General features: G+C 30.0%; 1 protein-coding gene across 1 annotated transcript; it reads right to left on the bottom strand.

The window, feature by feature from the left end:
- Positions 1-881: 881 nt before the first annotated feature.
- On the bottom strand, positions 882-24414 carry LOC139503572 (uncharacterized). Its single transcript, XM_071293372.1, has 9 exons — positions 24202-24414; positions 20904-21224; positions 19768-19794; positions 9148-9255; positions 7614-7700; positions 5623-5712; positions 4665-4739; positions 4001-4059; positions 882-1254 (listed from the first exon to the last, which is right to left on the bottom strand). The coding sequence occupies exons 1-9, from the start codon at positions 24272-24274 to the stop codon at positions 1234-1236; spliced, it is 861 nt and encodes a 286-aa protein (XP_071149473.1). The 5' UTR covers positions 24275-24414; the 3' UTR covers positions 882-1233.
- Between the last annotated feature and the right edge of the window lie 398 nt (positions 24415-24812).

Genomic DNA, 24812 nt, shown 5'->3' with positions numbered 1-24812 from the left:
TTATATACAAACAATGTAGATAATATATATCAACAATCGATAACGCTAAATTACAGGCTCCTAAACTGCACAGGCACACACTGCATATGACGGGGTTAAACTAATGTGATGGCACCAAGTCCGTTCTCTATCATAGGACAATGATTTCACGGTACATCACAAGAACAAATATACCAAACAATAAAAGTAAAACATATACTAGTATAAAAAACAGCAATAAACGACAACAACTGAACTACAGGTTCCTGACTTTGGATAAAGACACATATAATGTGACGGAGTTTGAAGGCACGCCAAACTCCTTTAACATGGGATAATAACATACTATAACAATCCGTAAAAAAACGGCACATCAGTTCAATACAAAGCAGAAATACATCTAACAAAGTCACAGAGTGGACACAACAGAGTACTTGTACATACACACACGCAATCACCAAGTAAGATCTGAATGTAGATGCAGTTAACGACAGCTGGTTCAAACCCCCAACAAATCTAAAAAAACCAATCATGCATCAAAGATGAAAACACCAATCAGTTCACATCCAACATCTAATTGAGTTAGTGTAATAATAGTCAGAAAAACAGGACTTTATGAATTCAATGATACCGGTATCGACAGATTGTAGAGTCATGCCGTTTTAATTTACTGATAATAAAATTAATATTAATAGCAATCAAAACAATATTCTAATTATATAATATAGAATTGGTAATGTTTTAAAAGAAGATAAAACGGATTGATAAGTTTAACCCGGATACTATCCAAATTTTCGGGTCAATGTGTGTTTTAACGATAATGCCGTAATATACAAAAATGGACCATCAAAAGCTGTTAGTAATCATTTGTAAAAAAACGAGAAAAAAATACAAACCCGATGTTTCTTTATTCAGCCCAATTGCAGCATTTAAAGATTTCAAAAGACCAATAAAAGACTCTTCAATATATCAGTCCCGAATACCTCCAATGTCATATAATAAATCTATAACATTTACACCTGTTTCATGACGTCACAGAAGTTATTTCTAGCACAGGCAAAATAGTTCTGTATGTGTTTATTAATATTTGTTAACTAAGCCGTCAACTCACAAACTAAATAGTTACAATTTAAAAACTAGTAACATTATTGCTGTCTAAAATTTAAAGAAAGCAAATATCAAAATGAGCACCACGAGCATCAATTAAACGTCTCTATTAATCTTTTGCCTGTCTTCTACATATTAAGGCTATGTTCAATTGTTGTCACATAAGTTCTGAAAAAAAATGTGAATGGCTCAAAATTTAAATTACTTTAAGAACTAAATATAATTTATTATAGTAACCTTATTTATTAATTAAGGTACTACTTACATGACATTGAATCTAGATACTATAAAAACTACATATAGAACATGACTACAGAGTTCATATAAAATATCATTATGCATGCATGTAATGTTTGATAACATTTGTTTTAGTGAATGACAAAAAATACAATGTTTGCAAGATTTTAAGATGTTTTGTGTAAATAAAAATGGATTTGTTCTAAGCTGTGACTATTGTAATCAAACAATTAAAGTTGTTTTTCGTGATAATCATTTGACGTGACTCTGTACTTATGTATCCCGTCATACTTTGAACGACAAAATTATTTTATATCTATCCGTGTGACGTCAAACGCACGATTCTACGCCAGTCCTTAAAATATTTCAATCCTTTATGGATAGATTTCACATAGATTAATACAAACGTATACTATAAAAGCAAAGTGAGGATGTTAAATTTGTTTGTTTTTAAAAAGATTGAGATGACAACCCAAAGTTGACTGTTCTACCTCTTTTTTGACATTTATACCTAGGGTTTCTGTTTGTTTTGGTCACTCATCGTTGTCAATATAAAGAAATTTGATGCGACTGTCATAGTGAGAGGTTTAGCTAGATATAAAACCATGTTCAATCCACCATTTTTTACACCAGTAAATATCTGTACCAAGTATGGAATATAATTGTTATTCATTCGTTTGATGTGGTTGAGCTTTTGATTTTTCATTTTATAAAGGACTTTCCTTTCTGAATTATCCTGGAAGTTCAGTTTTCTTGTGATTTTACTTTTTAAAATAAAAGAAATGACAGCGATAGTTTTCCTTTTTTTATTTGCTTTTCATTTTCTTATATTGTCATCATTGCTTAATGTATCATTAAGTCTGAAAGGCTGCTCTCCTCTTGTTTCTTAATATATGGTTAATCAAGGTAGGGTTTAACATGTTTAATTTTTTACAATTTGACTAATTAAAAGGTAAAATCACAAAAATACTGAACTTAGAGGAAAATCAAATTAGAAAGTCCATAATCACATGGCAAAATCAAATAACAAAACGCATCAAAAACGAATGGACAAGAACTGTCATATTCCTGACTTGGTACAAATGTAGAAAATGTAACAAATTTTATTAAAGCTACAAAACAGGTATTTAAAGCTGAATCTCTGAACCTTTCAAGTATTCAAGTTCTATATTTAATTAAAACTGATATAAGAATACAAAAATTTTATTGGTTGGTATTCTGTGTCTTATTTGCATATTCTAACATTTTTTCCTTATTTCAATCGAATATGCCTGTTTTCACCACTGCCAGTGAATATGCCTCAAATTCCCTCGATGCGGCGGTATTTGCTATTTTGGATATTCCTTTTTTACCCTGGTGAGTCTCGTTCCGTCAAAATTATTGGATATGACGTTACATTAGGACAGCTCGATAACACTAATAGTATAATGCATAATTCCTGCGGTTCTATGATAATATCTACTTATAGCGGTATGGGTGTCTTTCGCCATCTTGAATGGTATAAAACATAGAACCCTAGGTCAAGATTTTCTATCAAGTTAGCAAAATTTATTGCAAAAATGCAGATATTCAATGGGAATTTTCATTTAAAAGAACCAATTTATAAGAATATGACTTATTAATATTAATATTTTTACAAGATTAGATTATTTTTGGTTGTTTTTAAATTGGCATTTTAAGGGGAGGTAACTCTTAAACAGTGCATTTTCTGAAGTAATCTACATGGAATTTTCCTATTTTGTTTTTTAGCCGGAAAAAAACGTCGACGACCCAATCTTTTCTTTTGATATTCTCAAAGTATTGTCTGAAAGCTATCTTTTTCTAAATTATTTTTACAATTCTATCATTTTGTTTATGTTTAATCACAAAATGTTTTTTCCCTTGTATAATCCATACAAAATGTGTCATTTGGTCACAACCTGTAGCTTGAGAAAATGCACGGTGATCTATCATTTTTAGTATATTTTTGAATATATATAAATAGATACTACGTTTTGGCAAAGTATGAACAAATTCTATCATTTTTATTTTAGACTCCAATTCCACCTTAACCTCAAAATTATGCATCAGAATGTTTATGAATTACATACAGCTAACTACTAAACAAAAAAGATTTCCCATCACCTGTACAAAGAGGTTCAATCTAAATCTGTTTCGATGTACTTAAACAGATATATAATGTTATGGAGGGGTATTTGCGAGAAATATAACCCTCAATTATCATGATTATATGATATATCTGTTCAAAACACATTAAGATGGTACCCAACACTACAGGTAAATAACTCTGTAAAATCAGCTGAACGTTTAAGGACGTTGTGTTCATAAGGGAATATTAAGCTTCTCAATGATCAAAATAAGTGTTTGTGAAACTGCTATATAAACAGTGTAATTTTTCTGAATAAACGGTTGGTTTACATTTTTTGAAATTTTTATATTTTTGTCAAAGGGTGAAAGTTAATACTTTGTTAACATTTTAAGAAAATTAAACGAGCCAAATTAATTTTCGTTAAAGTGTTAGGTACCACCTTAAAAAAACACGTTTCTGATGGATGAGTTCTCCTTTATTGATTGTTTTGTGTGTGACTTGTGTTTGGATGTAATTTCTTTTTTTGCATCATGTTGTTCTTTTCTCGTCTATTGATCATTGAAAAAAAAACAGAGAACGCATTCATACCCTTTGGGCATCATCTACTTCAGCCATGTCAGCCGATGGCGGCTTAGGTAATGACACTTCTGGCAAAAAATAAAATGATTAATCGTTATTTAAGAAGAAATAGAGTTATCTAAATATATATGAAGCAATACTTGTCCTGTGTGTAAAATATTTTACTGAATGTAACAACATCGGTCTTTAAATGTATGTGCCTCTCCCAAATCCAGAGCCTCTAATTCAGTGGTTGTTATTTGATGCTGACTATTATTTTCGTTTGTTGTTCATCGTTTAGTACGTTGGTTTTCTCGCTTGGTTTATATTACACTTGTCATTTCGATGATGTGTTATATGGAAATTTTAATATATATGTTTTCTATAACAAAATTAGAAAAATTAAATATTTGAGACAATAAAAAGTATATCTACCTTATGCAAAGCCATTATTCCTTACTCTTCAAAAACTATGTACTCGATATTCATACATTTGTTTTCAAACTGCACATCAAATTCAGAAAAAAATTGGTACTGTTTTTGTTATTTAAACATATTCGGCCAGTTTTAAAACATGTAATACCCGTAGTAGTTGTTAGAAAATATTAATTTATGTACTGTATTATGTTTGTATAAATTACAACATGTGAATACAACTGAAATTGCAATGTGAAAATATGAAAAGTGAACAAACCTTTTTTTGGAAATGACCAACATATTCCGAGGAACAAAACTACGAAACAGCCAAACAGTGCAAAATAGTGCTTATCTGCAATAAATAAAGTTTTAAGAGTTTTCACTGAACTGTTTAGTTTATTAAATGACAAAACTTATTTAGTCTATACAATCTGCAGTAAGAGTGAAACAGTGAATTATTGAACTTTTCTACCAGGTTCATTATGGTAAATTATGAGTCAAGAATTTAAACAATCAAATGCATTCTTCATAGCAATCAAAAATCAAATACGAATATTGAATTTAAGATACAGAGGTAATTTATGATTAGTGATAGGTAAGTTAGAAAAAAGTAAAAACACAAAAATAGAAGTGTTTGATCGACAGAAGGTATGTCAGTAGTGTATCATTTGTGAAAGGTAAGTTAGTAGTGTATGATTGGTGGATGATAAGTTCAACCTGGTAGTGTATGACTAGTGGAACTCAATGGATTTGTTTCAGTTATCATCACTACAATTTAGTCCTCTTTTTTTTTAATGCGACATAACATGAATGATACGTTGAACAGGATCTGCCTAATTTTCCTTAGCACGTTTGATCACATCAGGTTGTAAGTTGGATTTGACGTTAAGTTGTTATATATTGTTTATGAAATGTTGTTTATTGTTTAGTTTCATTTCGTATTTTGGAATGGCGTTGCAACTCTATCTTGGACTTTCACTCAAAAGTTTCAATGATTCTTTGATATTATCATACTTTCCAAAGACATGTCTTATGCAAGATATTTTTTATTCGTCATACGACCAGAGAAAGTGAATTAATATAGATGATTTGTAGATAAATTGTACAAAAGTCAGATATATTTATCTTAAAATTATATGCTATCGAGAAAAACTAAAAACATAACTATAGAATGGAACAGATGTTTTGTTGAATATTTCATTTACATAATCTTATTCGTATATGTATGTATTTACCTGTGCAATGGTGCATCCATTTTCCTGTAAAGAACGGAACAGAAACAACTCCAATAACAAATAGTATACCAGTGCATAATATCCAAATGGCTGAAAAAAACCCAAAATATACTTCTTTTAGATAAAGATTCAATATCAATCGTTAGTGAAAGAAATGTTCTATGAAAGAGACATTTGGAAACTAGATTAGATACTATCTATGAACCTTTCAAATAGATTTTGTATGTATTAAACAGCTTTTCTCGTAAAAATCTAGAGTAGGATACGAATTTATATTTGAATCTATGCTCTATAACATCGCAACTATTGATATGCCCGTCTCTAGCATATTTTGTTGTATAAGGTATACCGGTAGCATATACCGGTTTTACACCACCTACTTATTAATGTTGTTATCCTGTGTTGGTGTTTTTTTGTTTTTTTTTTAGATATACACCATTTATTGGACCAAGTGCTCAGGTATCCACTATCATATGCAGTTAATAGGACGTTATTGTTTAAATAGTTGATAAAGAATCACTAGTACGCTTTCACGACTAACTCAAATATAACCTACAACCTTGACTTTAATAGACTATTGTAATTAGATCTCTGAATATAGTTTACATTGGCACTAATATCGATTTTGTCATTAGCTAATTAAAACATAACTCAATTGTATCTTCTTTTGAGCTGGGATGTATAGAGACACAGACACGTTAATTTTTATCTCTATAGAAGTCGCTCCTCACTATCCTACTATCTGTCGATACATTGTGTTTTGTCATTGCACAAGTCATGTCTTCTCTGACTGTTCATAACGTGAAAATACTAAATCTCTGGGATGTGTTTAGTTGATTTTAGTCTCTGATGCATGATTTTTTATTATTAATTGTGGTTGGCTTTTAACTAGCTGTCAGTAACTGTGAGTAGTCTCAAATCGTATTTCTTGTTAATTTGACCTGTTGATACTGTTTATATAAAGTTTCACTTCTTCTTACTAAATTTGTATAAACTTCAAGATTTACCTGTATTATTAAAACCGTTTGTTTTTCTAAAGTGAATATTTTTGAAGGGTTAAATATTTCGCAGTGATGTCTTGCCATGGCTTTGTTTGGACTTGTTTGTTAGCTTTTTGGCCCATTTTTATTGAGACTGTCTATTGATATAATCAAACACACTTCAATACACATGTAACAACAAAATATCGCACATGCATATGTTAACTGTTCGGTCTGTCTGTTGAAATATCTAAACACACTAAAGGAAATATCATGTTGAACAAAAAAATATAGCACGCGCATATGTTGCATGTTCAGTTCAACCAGATTGCTTGCTGATACAATAGATGTTATTAATTAAGAAAAAGGTTTAGTGAAGATCCAGCTATATACCGTTCTTTGTAAGGACAATTATGTAGTTTTGGTATCCAATACAATGATGGAAGATCCAGTTCTTTATCTTTGGTTGAAATTAAAAAAATATAGAACAGACCTATGATTATCCAGGATTTCCTCTTTGATAAGTGTCGTGAGGGTATATGTGGAGTTTCAAAGTGAATTTTCCATACTCAATATATTTATCAAGCAGTTTATGTAATGAGATTTACACACAAAAACGCTGTTGTTTGGGTCTTTATCAGCGGGGACAACAACATGTTTGTCATTGAGATAGGGCAAGTGTTTTGCAATATTTGGGTTTTTAAATATTGATGTATCATGAGTATTGATAGACACACTCAGTTTCTTAATTCTGATCTGGATCAATGACGGTCCAATATTACAACGATGCACTAAGCAAACCGAAAGTTCAAAGAACTTTGATAGTAATGGATTATGCACATTATACATGACCCAGTACGGATTTATTTCACTTGTGGCAGCCACAAACGTTTTTGTGAATGAGACTTATCACTGGAGATATAATTACATTTTTACCCTTTATACAGTTATTAACGATTGACATATGTTTGTCTTTCCATTTTTATAATGAACATAAAATGAATAAATTACCATAATATAGTTTTGAGCTAAACACACAACAGCTACCACATATATGTTTTCTTTTACACAGTTTACACAGCTTTTCATAGCAATCGTCTTGGAATGAAATAAAAATATTAGAAAATTTCAAATACAATAGAATCAACAGTCAGGGGCATTACTTAAACAAGTAATTTTTGTTTTTGAAAATAAAAAAATACTTAATAGAGTTATTTTAAATTTCAATAAAACATAGACTTAATGTAGTTTTGATGAGTTTTTACATAATTTCATATCATAAAGTTAAGAATTTATTATATTTGAGAGGATTATAGAGATGAAGGGTTACTTTAAAAATTATGACAAAAATATTACTCGAATAAGTTATTTGATACATTTTTAATAAAATTAGTATTAAAACTTATTTAAGGAACATGTGTACTTGGTTTGGGTTACAAATTATAAATAACTTCAAGTCTTAATCAATTCACAAGTATTTATCTATTTATATCAGTCTATCTTCAAGATTTTGGGGAAAAATGAGAATTTAATTGTCCCAAGATACCAATCTTTGACCAAGAAGCGTCGGTATGAAAGATAAGTGCGTCAGAAAGTTAATTAGTGTTTCAGAAGGATTAGATTTAATATGTCAAGGGAAAAATAACCAGATGACTGTAAAATCTGTATTATTGGACACCTATAAAAATAATATTCAGAAAAGTTACTTATATAAGTAATTTTTAAAATAGCCTCGTTTTCAACATTACTTGAATAGGTAATTTTAATTGTTACTTGTTTAAGTAATGCCCCTGACTTATCAACATGATGTGTTATTGCTTTAACGGATGTATGAAAGTGCTTTAATTATGCGTCACATTTTCAATTGCGATTCAGAGAATACAAATGCTTTTAAAGAAATCGGCTTTATGATGTTCATCGTTACACATTGTTTGTTCATAGCGATTTCTATACTCATAATGTTTGTACTTGATGTGTCTGCTTTTGATGATTTGCAGTCACAGACCTTTACGAGAGTTGTATTTTTGCACATTTCAGATCACTTCCAGGGTTTGGTTGGGTTCGTGTTGCTCCGTCTTTAGATTTCTATGTTGAGGTTTGTTATTTGTGTGTTGGTCTTTTTCGTATTAAGCCATAATGGTGTCACTTTATGTTTAACATATGATTTTGAATATAGCTTTTGTATCTTTCGCCTTTCTTTGACTAATTGTGGACTATTGTTATATTTTATTTCATCAGGTCTAAATAGATAAATCCTATTCAGTCCAGCATTCAAATTGCAGAATTTTATTCGCTTTTGTAAAACAGAACAATTATGGCAGAATTTCCGTTTTAAATTATTCTTGCAGTTTGATATTTTGCTGTTTTACTTTTAAACTGTTAATTAAGTAATTAAGAAATTCGTTTTACAAAAAACGGGATAATGCCAAGCGGAAAACAAATCCGACAGTCATACACTATTAATCAGACGATGCACAGTTTAGAAGACACAACAAAGACACCATTTATACTGCATGAATCTATTAAAACTTCAACATGTACTTACTTTTGTTGTCAGATGATATTTTTAGAATTGTCCTTGTGACAAGAAGTAAAATAAAGCATATTATACCACCGACGAATGTCCATGCCATATTTTCCTCAGAGCAATCCTCTGAAAGATATCATAAACTAAATAAAACCAAACTTAGTCTTACTTTGACCTGTTAATACAATTTGTAATGCATTTGTTTAATTTACTGCTAACTTATTTTAATTTCTCTTATCGCTATTTTTGACTTTTTCCAACTTTAATGAGTGTTTTATATGATGATAAATTTCCACTTCTGTTTGATACCATGAACAACAAAATAATTTTTTTTTATAATATACATTTCTGTACTCCATTGAATACCTTACTTCAAAACTATTATTTTATTTTACTGTGTACATTTCTTTTGGCGGTATTTTGTGTCAGATTATGGTTTTTTTTCTGATATTTGTTTACACCCTTCCCCTTGTTTTATTATATTTTTTTGTATGTACATTGTGTTATAGATGAAATGTATATTCACTTGTTTTTGTTAATTTGTCTTTTACCCCATTTCAGTTGATATATGTTTTAAAGTGTATGAAAAAAATATGTGTTTTCAGCTGTGTTTCACTTTAACTGGTGATCAAATTAATGAATCTGTCTTAGAATTGTGACTTGTTTAAATGTACTTTTCCTGCTGGGATGTTGCCACATAGAAATAGATAATTCACAATAAGGAAGCTTTAACTATCTCTTTTGTCGTAATTTTTTTTTCAATCAACCCTCATTGTACCATTGTTAGATTTAAGACAAAATATGAGGCAGATTTAACTGTCCCTGTTGTTTTCTTTGGTGGTGTCTAGTTCGATTGGATAGATGAGTTCAACTTAGTCATCAAATTTTGCAAAAATCGACAAAAGCACTGAAAAATCCATAACACTTTAACAGAGCTCACTAAAGATGAGCAACACTAAGGTTCAAATAATGGGTACTTTGAATTTTAATGTGCGTATTATTATGCGTTTACTTTTCTACATTGGCTAGAGGTATAGGGGGAGGGTTGAGATCTCACAAACATGTTTAACCCCGCCGCATTTTTGCGCCTGTCCCAAGTCAGGAGCCTCTGGCATTTGTTAGTCTTGTATTATTTTAATTTTAGTTTCTTGTGTACAATTTGGAAATTAGTATGGCGTTCATTATCACTGAACTAGTATACATATGTTTAGGTGCTAGCTGAAGGACGCCTCCGGGTGCGGGAATTTCTCGATACATTGAAGACCTGTTGGTGACCTCCTGCTGTTGTTTTTTCTATGGTCGGGTTGTTGTCTCTTTGACACATTCCCCTTTTCCATTCTCAATTTTATTTAAAATGTTTATTGATTAAAAAACTCCAAATTATCTCCCTTTGATTCAAAATACCATTATTGATATAGTTGTGTTTTACTCCTCCGATACCTATATTTTTTGTTTTCAAATAAACTGTACTAAAACTAAAAAAATGTAAAAGTTTAGCGATTTCTGTAATAAAGATAGATAGGTAGTTTTCCTCCATCTTGGATTTAGAAATACAAGAAAACAAGGTCTAGATCTTTAATAGAATGTGCAAACTTTGAGAGTAGTAGGAAATTCATGTGTGAGAACTTTCATTTCAATGTAGAAAATGACATGTTTTATCATATGTATGGTTGTATTTTACACAAAACAGAAAACTTTTGTTTGATTATTTTTTTCCAACTCTGCCACATAATGCAAGACCAGATAATTCAGATAAAGGTACTTTTACAATATATTTGGGAAGTTACCTATTTTATTATGATGAGCCTTATGTAGACGAAACGCGCATCTGGCGTATTAAATTATAATCTTGATACCTTTGATAACTATTTACACCACTGGGTCGATGTCACTGCTGGTGGACGTTTCGTCTCTGGGGTATCACCAGCCCAGTAGTCAGCACTTCGGTATTGACATGAATATCAATTATATGGTCATTTAAAAAAATTTCCTGTTACAAAACTTTGAATTTTTCGAAATACTAAGGATTTTCTAATCCCAGGAATAGATTAGCATAGCCGTATTTGGCACAAGTTTTGGGAATTTTGGTTCCATAATGCTCCTGAACTTTTAACTTATTTGGCTGTATAACTATTTTGATCTGAGCCTCACTGATGAGTCTTATGTAGCGTAAATTATAATCCTGGTACCTTTGATAATTAATTATTATGCAGCAAGAAAACGGGTCCGGTGACCCCATTTTTTCTTTTTCTTAACTAAAAGCATACTATTAAAGCTATCTTCTCATATGTTATTTCAAAATTCTTTAGTGTAGTTTACGATTTATTGCAGAACATTGGGTTTTCCATGCATAATCTATACAAAATCTGTCAATTTTGAATACCGTGTAGCTTGAAAATAAGCCCCGTGACCAATTCTTTTTATTATTTTTTTTAAAGCATGATATAAACTACATTTTGGAACATTATTAAAAAATTCTATGGATTATAACTTAGACACCCCATCTACCTTAAGTTCATTTTTTATTTTGATATTACCTCTATTTCTCCTATTATTCAACAGAAAAAAAGTACCATTACAAAAATATAGGGTTCTTTCGAAGGCAAACTGTGAGCGTAAATGAACGGTGACCTCATTTTTTAAAGTCATTTTTCTATATAATATATAGTATATGATAATCATGATAATGTTCATTACACTAGTAATATTTGGGGCCCTTTATAGCTTGTTGTTCGGTGTGAGCCAAGGATCCCTGTTGAAGGCCGTACATTGACCCATAATGGTTTACTTTTATAAATTGTTATTTGGATGGAGAGTTGTCTCATTGGCACTCACACCACATCTTCCTATATCTATTTATAGTAAACAATTAGCGAATCAAAACAAAAACCAAATCGATAACACACACAGAAACGAACTATAAGATAACAGCAGCCATTTTCCTGACTTGGCACAGCACAGTTTAAGAAAACCTGGGGGTTGAACCTGCTTTTGCGGCTTAATCTCGCGCTTTTATGGCATTGCTAAACATAATACTAAAAGTACAACATTACACGCCAGGACTATAGTACAAATAAATGCAACAACATTCAAGACAGAGAAATACACAAAAAAACATTGCAATAGGACATCATCTATGTAGCGAAAAGTGAAATTACAGGATTTGATAGATTTGTTTTCGCAAAAAAAAGCCCCTAATGAAGTCAGTCTCATGTGAATGAAGAAACAAGGACGAGGAGCACAGAAAGAATACTGATTGTTTGTTGAAAATACGTCTTTATAAACGAAACAAATATGTCGACAATCAAGAAATCAAAATAGAACTATTATTTAAAAATGGTACCGTCAATGCAATTTGTATATTTTGGCAGCTTTTCTGTGTGTATGTTTTACATGTAAATTCATGGAATTATTCTGTTATTGAAACTATAGAAATCAGAGCTTGCCTTCAAGTCTAATACAAAAGTCAATCAGATTGTCAGTCTAAGTGTAGTGGATATTTCCATCTTGATAAATTGTAAATTTAATCAAGCTTTTATTAATCATGAAAAACAATATGTCCGACAAAGACCATAAATTAACGTGTAGGACGTTCAGCATTCGTTTTTTTTTTTTTTTTTTTTTTTGAAATTATAATGTTTTATTTGAATTTTACATTTGTTAGAGACACATGAAGTACCGGTACCTTATCCCGGCCTCGTTAACGTTAGTATATAGCATTTCATTGATAAGTTAGTACTTTTTGAGTGCACAATATATACATGTATATATAGTAATAATGACATGTATGTAACGGAATAGAAATATGATAATATGATGTATTATAAATTCTAATTTATGAAATTAATTTAATTTTTGCTGCAACCAGATTATGGAATTTTTCATATTTGCCTTCTTTATTTATCATTATTTCGTGATATTGAAGAAATTCTTTTTTGAAAATTTCAAAGATTTTGTTTTTTGTTCGGATATATAGTATCCTTTGTATACAGTTAAAAGAATAATTGTTATTAAATCATTAATACTGTAATAACTTGTATCGTTTATTTTGTATCCGTACAAAAGTGATTTAATTGATATGAAATGATGTCCTATTTTAAGTTTATCAAGTAATAGTTTTATTTGATCCCAAAATGATTTCAGAAATTTGCATGTTAAAAAGTAGTGCTCATAATCTTCGATGACATCACAAATATTACATAGCGGAGGTTTAGTTATTTTCCAAGAGACAAGTAATTGTTTGGTTGGTAAAATGTATTGCAGAAATTTCCATCTTAACATTTTGATTTTATTATCTTGTATATAATAAAAGATATAATTTAGCATTTGTTGTCTTATGTTTGTGTTGTTTTCCAAGATAAATATGTTGTCCCATTTTTGAAATCCTATTGGTTTTTCATAATATCTATTTAAGAGGGAGATGTAAATGTCTTTGGAGAAAAGGTTTTTAAGTGATACCATTTTTCCTTTTTTATCTTTAAATTTATATTCGGAGTCAATGGCAACTTTTGTTTTTATTGATTCTTCTTTAGTTAGCTCTTGTAACCACTGTTTTGGTATTGCTTTCCTTAATTTAGAATATTCTGAAAACCAGTTAGCATGACAGGAAAGTTTATCTAAGATCATGTTTTGATTAAAATTTCCTTTATTATCAATAATGTCATTTAAAAAAAGAATTTTACTGTTTATCCAGTTTTTGAAAATGAGACATTTACCGTTTAATTTGATATTTTTATTGCCCCATATAAGCTGCTGTCTAATTTGTTTATATGATAGATGATCTGATTCTTTTTCAGATTTTGAATTTATCCATGATATGATTGTTCTTAAGTAAAATTGTGGAATTAGTTCTTTCAGTTTATAGACCAAATTAATATTGTTGAAATTCATTTTAAATATAAGGAATTCTTGTCCAAATTTATCAAAATAAAGTTTTGGTAAGACTTTCCAATTGGGTGATAGATCATTTTAAGCCCGCCATCATGGTAATTTTTACTTATTATATCCCTTTTAACTTTTTCTGATTAATTATTCCATAGAAAACTGTATATCAATTTTTTAAATTTTGCTAGGTATTCGTTATCAATTTCGGTTACAGATGCAACGTAAGTAATCTTCGATAAGATTAATGATTTAACAATAGTTACCTAACATAGTTAAATTTCTTTTATTCCAATCTTTAATTATTTTTTTAAGATTTTTCGTATTGTCGTTGCAAGTTTAATTTTTTACACTCATTTTTATTAAGTCCAAAGTATATTCCCAAAACTTTTATAGGTTTTTGTGTAAAATTAATGTTTTCAACTTTATCTTTGCAGGACTTTAAATTGCCGAGCCATGTTCCTTCTGTTTTATTTCGGTTAAGCTTTAGGCCTGAAAGTGATCCAAAGATTTCTATAATATTCAGAGTTAAAGACACTTCTTGTTTTGAATTTAAAAATAAAGTGGTGTCGTCTGCAAGCTGGCTTAATTTTAAGGTATGGGTTTTATTATCTAGTTTAATTTGAAAACCTTTAAAACTTTTATTTTGTTTTGATCTACTAGCTAAAATTTCAACAGCAATTACGAAAATAATAGAACTCGCGGGACACCCTTGACGGATTCCGCGCTCAATGTTGAAGGGTCTTGAAATCCAGCCATTATCTAATATGCAACCCTTTATATCTGTGTATAAAGAATTTATCCATCTCAAAAGAGATTCCTGGAAACCAAATTTCTTTAAAGAACAATACATAAATTCCCATTCTAGCGGGTCAAATGCCTTTGTGAAGTCTAAAAATAGGATTGCTCCATCTACATTGAATTTTTCCGAATAATCTATAATATCTTGGATTTGTCTAATATTAAATCCAATATATCTGTTTTTTACATAACCGTTTTGATCACTATGAATGATTTTATGCAATATTGGTTTCAGTCTTTGTGCAAGAGAGTATGCTATAATTTTGGTATCTACATTTAGTAAGGTAATTGGTCTATAATTATCTAAATTTAATGGGTCGTTTTTCTTGTATATAAGGGTAATTAATCCTAGTTTCTGAGAATTTGTCAATCCTTTTTTTTCTTAGCAATTATTAAAAACATCTACAGCAAAGTTTTGTAAGTTGGACCAGAAAGCTCTATAAAATTCAATTGAGAGACCATCGATACCTGGTGTTTTATTAAGTTTCATTTTAAAAACAGATTGTGTACATTCCTCTATTGTCAGGTTGCCGTCAATTTTATTACCTTCTTGTGTACTTAATTTGTAATTTATTTTAGTTTTTTCCATATAATTTTCAATTTCTCTTAAATCAGGGTTAGTTGACTTATATGAATTGACATAATAATTTGTCCCCGTTTCTAATATTTTGCCTTGATCTTCTGTTATTTCTCCTTTACTGTCCCTTATAGCAGTAATGTTTTTCCTTGTTTGTCTTGATTTTTCTAATCCCAAGAAATATTTTGTATTTTTTTCGCCCTCTTCTATCCATTTATCTCGTGATCTTATTTGTGCCCCTTTTATTTTATCTGAATATAGAGTTTGTAGCGTTTCTTCTGTTTTATTTATTTAATATATTATATTTGGCAAATTATTATTTTTTCCATCCAGGTTGTTATCATGAATTTCATTCAAAAGTTTAAGTTTTTGTTCGAGTTTTGTAATTTCGTCTCTTTTCTCTTTAGCTTTTAATTTACAATGTTCTATAGTTTTCTCTCTTACTTTTATTTTAAAGAGATCCCACACGATCGCTAGACTTTTTTTATTTCTTAATTTTTCATATTTATCTATCAAAGTATTTATTTTTATTTTGTATGATTCGTCATTAAGAATACTGTTGTTTAATTTGAAGTATCCCTTTCCTTTGTTCCCTTGACAATGATTAATTTTAAGTGAAATCGCTAAGTGATCTGTATATTGAATAGTAGCAGGTCGTATATCAGTGCTAAGTACTCTTGGTCTTTCATCTTGACTAACTTGAAAATAATCAATTCCACTAACTACTTCATTATTTTTTCTTTTCCAGGTATATTGCGTTTTATTTGGATTTTGATATTGCTATCCATATATCTATAACTTTTAGTTTTTTATCAGAGTTTTTAGCCCATTTGTCTTATTTTTTATTTTTTGTTGATCTTTTCTATTACTTTTTCTATCTTTTATATTAAGCGTTTCATTCATATCACCGCCTATGATAATTATACCAAGGCTATATTTTTCAATGACACTTAAAGCTTTTTTAAAGAATATATTTCTTTCTTTACATGTGTTTGGGGCATACAGGTTTACAAAGGTAAATATATTTTTTATCGATTTCTGTGTTGATTAAAACAATTCTTCCGTCTTGATCTACATATTTATCTATGATTTCATATTTAATTTTTTGGTTGATATAAATCGAAACACCTCTTGATTGTGTGCTTCCAAAACTATGATATAAATCGCCCGTAAATTCTTTATCTATTGAACTGTTCGAAAAATGTGTTTCTTGTAAAAATATTATGTTGCATTTTTGTTGATTTATCCATTCTTTTAGTCTAATTCTTTTTTTCATATTTTCTTAACCCCTGACAATTTAAAGAACATATATGCAATGGATTAAGTGACATCTTGGTTTGTTTTAAAAAAAGTATTTGATACATGTATTTCAAATATAAAAGCAGAATATACATACAAATATATACAGAATTTAGAGATAAAAATACAATCATAAACATTATTTGCATCTCTAATGACATGTTTAGCTTTGACTGTGTGAGTTGCTAGACTAAGTATAATTACATGTACACACATAGTTTTAATTTCATATTGACCGACTTAAATAGGTTTCCACCTATTTCTATATTTAGAATTGTTAGGTGGTAAAATATAGTGACCTTCACATGTAAAACGATTAATTCGCACGAGGATTAACTTTAATAGACTAATATACCGTACATAGAAGTATATAAATGTGATGGATGTAATATATATCTTTCTAAATTGGTGAGTATTGAATTTATTTTTCGTTAATTGTATATTTTTAAAACACTTTTCAGAAATAAAGACATTACTAAACGAGTAGCAAAAACAACGGGAGATTATTATCAAATACTTTCACATGCTTATGATAACAGTACAGATATTACAATTATTTTGTTTACGGGGCTTGACTTTAATTATACAGATATTTAGCAGGCCACGGAGATCTTGATGCAAATAATTAAAAAAAATGAAGACATAATACATGAATGGAAACTTTTGAGGCTACAACTAAAAAAGGATAATATCTGTATATAAAAACAGGTATAAATAGATCAAACTGATTTGTTTACATTTTGTATACAGGTGTGTGGAAATGGCGATGTAATTAATTTGCATATCTATATAAATATAGTAGAGTGCTATTGCTTTTCTGTTTACAGGATTATACGACATAGCGCACATATTGATATTGTGGTACATTGAAACACAAAATATTAAATATGTATATATAACTATACTAGTTATTTCATATGAAAACAAAGGAGTAGTTTCATTGATCTATACATATTATATTGACAACAATCTATATAGAATTTATTGCTCTATTTGTTTTGTGCAGAGTATATACAGTCTAATGTGATTGTATCATACACTGCCACATATTTTTTTAATTGTTTTTTATAAATATATATAAAATAGAAGTATATACAGATATTTGTACAAGTACACATTATTGTGTCCATTGACTTAGGCATTGTTGTGTGGATAATATATTTTGAAAGGAAATGGTATATGGAAACTGTTCTTGTCTGTTGTGATATTCATCTGTAGGGGTTGTTGCTGGTCTTTTCCCCTGTTTTTGTACTGGTGTTGTTGATTCAGGGTTTACAATGAATTTGTCAATTGGTCACTTTGATTCAACTTTTGGCTTGTTTTTTGTTTTGTCTTTGTTTTTCTTTTTTCTTGTTTTTTTCTCCTGTAAATCAGGATCAATTTCTGTGATGACTTTACTGATAGCTGTTGTTGTTGCTGTTATTGCTTCTGTAGGTAGCAATATGGACTGTAAAGGTGGGGTTTCACTGTGATCAACATGATCACCAATGTCAGTCTCTTCCCCACTTTCACTCTCACTAGAATCAGACTGGTCATCTGATTTATTTGCTTCATTGTCTGATGCTGCTTTACTAGGAGTGTCATTGTCTGGTGCTGTTTTACTAGGAGTTTGGCATTCTTTTGCTTTATGCCCTTCTTTCCCACATTTATTACAAACCCAATCGTTTTGGCATTTGTCTTGTTTGTGTCCCTTTTTCAGGCATTTTTGACGAGTAATATGTGCATTTATGAAGATTTGGCCTTTGTAATATATTTTGGCATTATACTTGCTTATCCTTGTGAATCTGGGTAGTGTGCCCTCCAATGGTTCGACATAAAAGATTCTGTCTCCAGATTGGCAGTCAGTCATTTCGCCATCTATTCTCACTCTCTCTCTGAAATAGCTAGTAACGACTACGCCGATAGATTGGAAGAACGAGAAGATCATACCGTCCTCAGCTGATAATGGAATGTTGGACACACGTACTCGGAGGTATTCTGGGTGTTGCTAAGCTTGAGGGATTCTTAAGTTTTTATCGTATACTGTTAAAAATTTGTTACGTATAGATACACCTCTTGTAAGGAGGTGATCTCTTGCTAATTTTTGTGCAAGATAAATACGCCACATTCCCTTCACTCTTTGTAACCCTTTCATTTGGAATCTGGGTACCTCTGAACCGATACTTTGGTAAACTTCTTCATGTTGTAAGAAGTCTTTTTGTTGGAGTTCTGTATTGCCAAATAAATCTGTTTCTAAAATGAATACCGGTTTTACTGACCTCAGTTCCTCAAGACCTTCATGTATCGGGTAAAAGTTGGTATGTTTATGATATGCTGGTTGTGAAACCACATCGGAATATGAGTTGATGTCAGCCATGTTGTTTGTTTTGGTTTACTTGACTGGTTGGATATATTAAGTTTACGGTTTTAAGCGTTTGTTAGATTGTTAAATATACTTTTCTAACTTTCCTGATTGTTGTTTTCTGTAACGCTATACAAATTGGTGATCTTAGACAAGTATTTCTTTGGTTATTTAAACAATATTTAAGGAGCACGAAGAGTTCCGTGGATATCGTTTGATGCCCCTTACGTTCAGCATTTTTAGAAAAATATTGAATCGTAATATTTGTCATTCTGCAATATACTTGCCATCTGATCCTTTGACGCAGGAAGTCATCGTCTACCAATCGTAGAATACACTTGTAGCTTGCAGTTGTACGAATATATACATGGGAACAGTTAATACAAACATATGGTTTATGCATTTAAAGACACATAGAATAAACAAAACCAGATTATGAACCTTGCATGCCGTATTGAAATACTAATTTAAAGAAAATTAGTAATACAATGTAAAAAAGACAAAACGTTTGTGCAAAATAAAGTTCAAGGAATTTATATTGAAAATTGGGGTTTCTCCATCTAAGAATATTTTTTTATTGTTATGCATGTTATTTTACTTTGAACATGGTTTTGTCTGCCTATTTTGAAACTTTTCTGTTTGTTTTAATTATATTTTGATGTGCCCCTATTTTGTGCAATCTCTTAACATTTACATTAAATGGAAACTCACATACACATGTTTAAAGAAATTTACTTACCATTATAAGTTACTCTTTTGACTTTTACTAAAAAATAAAATTTACATATAACACCACATTTACAAATATATTATCGCTGATTAAAGTACAAAGAGGAACTGGATTTGTTTTAATCTGTAAAATTTGTAAATTTAGAATATTTTTTCAAATATTATTTAATTATTTATTATTAAACAAGTACTTAAGACATGTGCGTTGGAAAGCAAGTGTTTCTTTTTACAGAACAAACCAAATTAATAGCATACAATAATTTATAATGTACACAATTATCAAATTAAAATAAAACAGAATCCTACAAGTTTCATAAATGATCACAAGATTGTCAATATTTGGTAAAATGAGAAAATGGAGCAGCGGAGGAGGATCACTAAGAGATCGTAGTGTGTTAACAATACAATAGTGTTAACACATTTAGCAATGCTATAACTAAATTTGTATAAAAAAAACATTGATACCTATTAATATTATTGATAAGGAAAGTTCATTTTCAGGGAAGCCTCTATCCAACTGTATACATAAATCCAAAAAACCCATTGCAGTTTAACTTATTGTCAACAAATTTAAATGACCTAAGCGACCTTTACTTTCTGGATTTCAGAGGTGGTCATTAAAGCACGAGAAATGACGATATCAGGTATACAAATTTGTATGGTGTGTTTTTATTAATATAGTTTATACCAAACGTTTCCGGACTAGCAGAACCCAAGTCCTAATAAATAAGATAATAATATATCAAGCATGAACAATAAGAATGTCAACAGGTAATAACCTTCTGTTCAAAAACAACAAAAGGTATTTATTTTGAACAGAATTCGCAAAACAATATCAGATTTGATATACAAGTACCTATAACTAGACATTCGGAATTGATTTTATCGAATACTCGAAATGATAACATGTCATTGAAAGGATACTTAGTGCAAATTATACGTACTAGGTACTGTTTATTCAGTATTATGTTTATGGGGTATGTTTTGTATTTTCCATATAACCTGCAACAATAGAAAATAAAATATAACGAAAACAACAAAAACACGAGACTGTTAGTCAAATGAATGGTTTTGTATATATTGACCTTATAGCAATTTGTTTGTGGTACGCAATCAAAATGCACCCTCTGTATGAAGTCATATTACCTTTGTGAATGACAGTTACATTGACAATAGCCTCATCCCTCTTTGTTCCATGAATACATTTCCAAGATCCATCAAGTCTGCTGTCTACTTCTCTGTGAATAACGAGCAAGGTTGTGTTTGTTTTAAGATCCTGTGTAATATTGTTATGTGACGAAAAACATGTAGAGAATGGTATTGGACTTAAACAGTGTCCTTGTTCATCATTTTCAGGATTGTAGAAATAAACTTTCCATTGAAGCTGGCTTACCCTACATTTAAAAGTTATGTTCTCCTTTTGAGCTTGCCACGTTAAACACAGATGGACGTTACAAGAAAGAACACCTGAAATAAATAAAAAAAAACGTATTGTTAAAATACCCTGTACATAAAACTAATAAAAGCTAATTTTAAACGTGAATGAATTGCTCATAAGATAAGAAGAAAGATTTATCAAGATGAATAATTCTTATGCACCGTACATTATATTATAACAGAATCATGTAACACACATGTTATTTTCATAACATCATTTGAGCATTATCGAAGAGACCTTGATCGTCGAATGACGGTACTTCTGTACTGATATGACAATACTGTTTTTTTTTCTACTAGATAGACATAGGAAGATGTGGTATGAGTGCAAATAAGATAACTCTCGATCCAAGTCACAATTTGTAAAAGTAAACCATTCATATGTCAAAGTACGGTCTTCCACACGAAGGGTTGGCTCACAAGGAACAGTATGCTATATACTAATATAGGGCCCCCAAAAAGATTAGTGTAAAACCATTGAAAACAAAATTAGAATCTGCTGAATAAAATTATGAACTTAGATAATTTTCTTCCATTATCAAAGGTATCATTTGAAGTTCATTGTTAACAATTTCTCTTAAAATATTTCATAGCATTTATTCAGCAGGAAACAGAAAATCAATTCTATAATGATTCCTAATTTTGGAACACTGAAAAAGAGGAAGGTGGATATCAGGAAGGAAAGTATCCATAAGAAATAAGAAAAGGTAAGCTGAAAAATTAAGAAAGTGACGAAATAAGCAAACATTGATAAACAAAAACAAGATGTGGAACCAAATGCCTTCACAAAATCAACCAATAAGAAAATGCATGGTATACTATTGAGGAGAGAATAAACAATGGTACATCATGTACTTTTTTATTTTTCAGGATGTAGAGTAACATAAATAAATACAAAATATGCAGATTCAAATTTAAAGGACAAGAAGGAGTCCAACTTAAAAAAAACCTATTTAATTTGTACTCTCACATATTTATTATTGTTGTATAGGAAAATCTTAAATTAGTCTAGGGAATATAAGATAGAAGATGTTTTGATAAAGTACATTTGATTAATTTAGAAATTTAGCATGAGAAAGACCATTGCAACTTTTTGACTATCATTTAACATTAATCTACACTATCATTCATTTCAACACATAGAGCCATGTACTTAATCCTGTAGGTTAGATAGAAATGAAAAAAAATCAGACAAGATGTACACTTATTTAAACTGTCCATTATGCGACTCATAGAAGTGAGAGGTTTATCTATCTACATGTATCAAACCAGTTTTTATCCACCATTTTTTTCATTAGAAAATGCTTGTGCAAAGTCAGGAACACATGTATGACAGTTTTTCACCATTCGTTTTTTCGTATGTTTCAGCTTTTTTTGCCATTTGATAAGGGTATTTCCTCAAAGTTCAGTATTTTTGTGATTTTGATTTTTGTGCATTCTAATTTCATTTAGTCGGAGTTGCCAATATATTTTTCACAAATAAATTGTCTGCCTTCATTCTTATTCAAATATATTTTTATTTAATTGAACTAGATATTATCTAGATAAAATATTTGTGTACAATACATGCATGTCAGAATTGTTCAATATAACAGATAGAAACCCCAATGTTAAATGGAAAGACAAACTTTTTGAAAATAAGGCAGAGAGTTTTATTTATATATGCATTACACATGTTACATCATATTCGGTATCATATTCAAATGCTAGCAAGGGAATCCTGCTAGTACATACTTATTCCTAACAGAAATCGTGTGGGTGATACTATTAAATAAATAAACAATCTAAATATCATTTTGAAAAAGTAAACATAGATGTGCTGCTTAGAATAGTTTTGGTAAAATAATAACTTGTTCAGTTGGTAAAATCCTGCCAATTTTTATATTTTTCTACGTGGATGTCATAATAGTGTTAAAAATAGATCTTAAATCACTGAAATGCTTTAAGCGAACTTTATTTCAACAATTCTTAAAGTGTTATTTCTGACATTGTGTATGTGTCATGCATTCATGCAACTCTACTACCGACACGCCTGGACTATTTCTTTCTGCATTTAATATCCAAAAAAAAAACTGTCATTTTAAGGAAGTTTGCTGCTCAGTTTCAAAATAAAAAAAAAATTGGCAGGATTTTACTAAAATGATAGGGAAAATAGAGGTGTTGACATATTTTTATCGGAATTACAAAAAAAAAACGTTCTATGACAATTGGTCCAAAACTGTAATATGGAAAGCTGGAATACAGCTTCAAAGAATGAGCCAATAAAAAAACATAGGTCACCGATAAGGAAAAAAAATATTTTGCCTTAAAACCCAATTTTGGCGGGAAAATGGTGAAAATGGTTGAAATGTCATTTTGACCCTTTAACAAATACGGATAATAACGAAAATATTCTATAAGTCACATAACAACAATGATTTAACATTTCTAATCAATCAAAATATTTAGAAAAATTATGTCAAATTTAAGACAAATACTTTTGTAATTCATGCGTGAAATTATGCGCAGTCGAATAGTCCCGAGCCACCTTAATTCCGAAATTTCGTCAGTGAATGATAATTTTTTCAACTTTTACCTTAATTTGTTAATAGTAATCAAAGGTACCAGACTTTAAATTTAATACGCAAGGCGCGTGTTTCGTCTACATAAGACTTATCATTGATGCTCAGATTAAATAGTTATAAAGCCAAACGAGTATATAGTTGAAGAGCATAAAAGACCCAAAATTCCAAAAAGTTGTGCCATATATAGCTAAGGTTACCTATACCTGGAATAAGAAAATACTTAGTATTTTGAAAAAATCATACTACTAGTACTGTAAACAGTTTAAATTACGGACGATATGAAGGTTATATTATGTATATATAATATATATATTAAGTCATACTAACACCCATACTATTAATTTACTCCTTTAAATGGTTTAAAATTACCGAATTAGACCAAAAAATTAGCTAAAAAAACAAAGAATAAACCCAAACCCAACCTCCAACAAAACCATACGTACCTCTTATTTGTACCATAGATAATGCAACAACTATATGAAACATTATTCTGGCAGAATTCAGTAGCACATGCATTTAGTAGATTAATGCAACACAATTGCAATTCGAAAAGTATTTTATACATCAACAGCTGTTACCAAATCTAGATCAGTATAAGGAAGTCAGTAACCATCCAACTATTAATGGAGTAGATATACATACAAAATGTACATATATTTTGGATATATTTAGCACAGGTAAATATCTCCTACTGTGCACTTTAAATCATTTTGACAGAAAAATCGATCATTAGAGTTGTTAATATACTCAGCGACAACAAACAAAAAACCCTACACATATAGTATATTTTGATTAAATCGGCATTCGAAAATTTTTGTTTGGGTAAAGTGTATAAAGTTTGTCTATACAGGTATATTTAAGGCAAACACATATCAAATATCAACAATTACATCATATTATAAAAAATGATCAAAATGAATAGTTACACACCCAAATGCTTATTTTGAAAGCTGCTAACAAAATTGCAAACCGGAACCGTTTCAAAACGGGTATGCAATATATTCACACGTCACATCTTTCAAGCACAACGGGGAGTCTTAAAATTAACAATTAA

The sequence above is a fragment of the Mytilus edulis genome, chromosome 14, assembly GCF_963676685.1.
Source record: "Mytilus edulis chromosome 14, xbMytEdul2.2, whole genome shotgun sequence".
NCBI classification, from domain to species: domain Eukaryota; kingdom Metazoa; phylum Mollusca; class Bivalvia; order Mytilida; family Mytilidae; genus Mytilus; species Mytilus edulis.
This window is presented reverse-complemented; position numbering and strand designations above follow the sequence as displayed.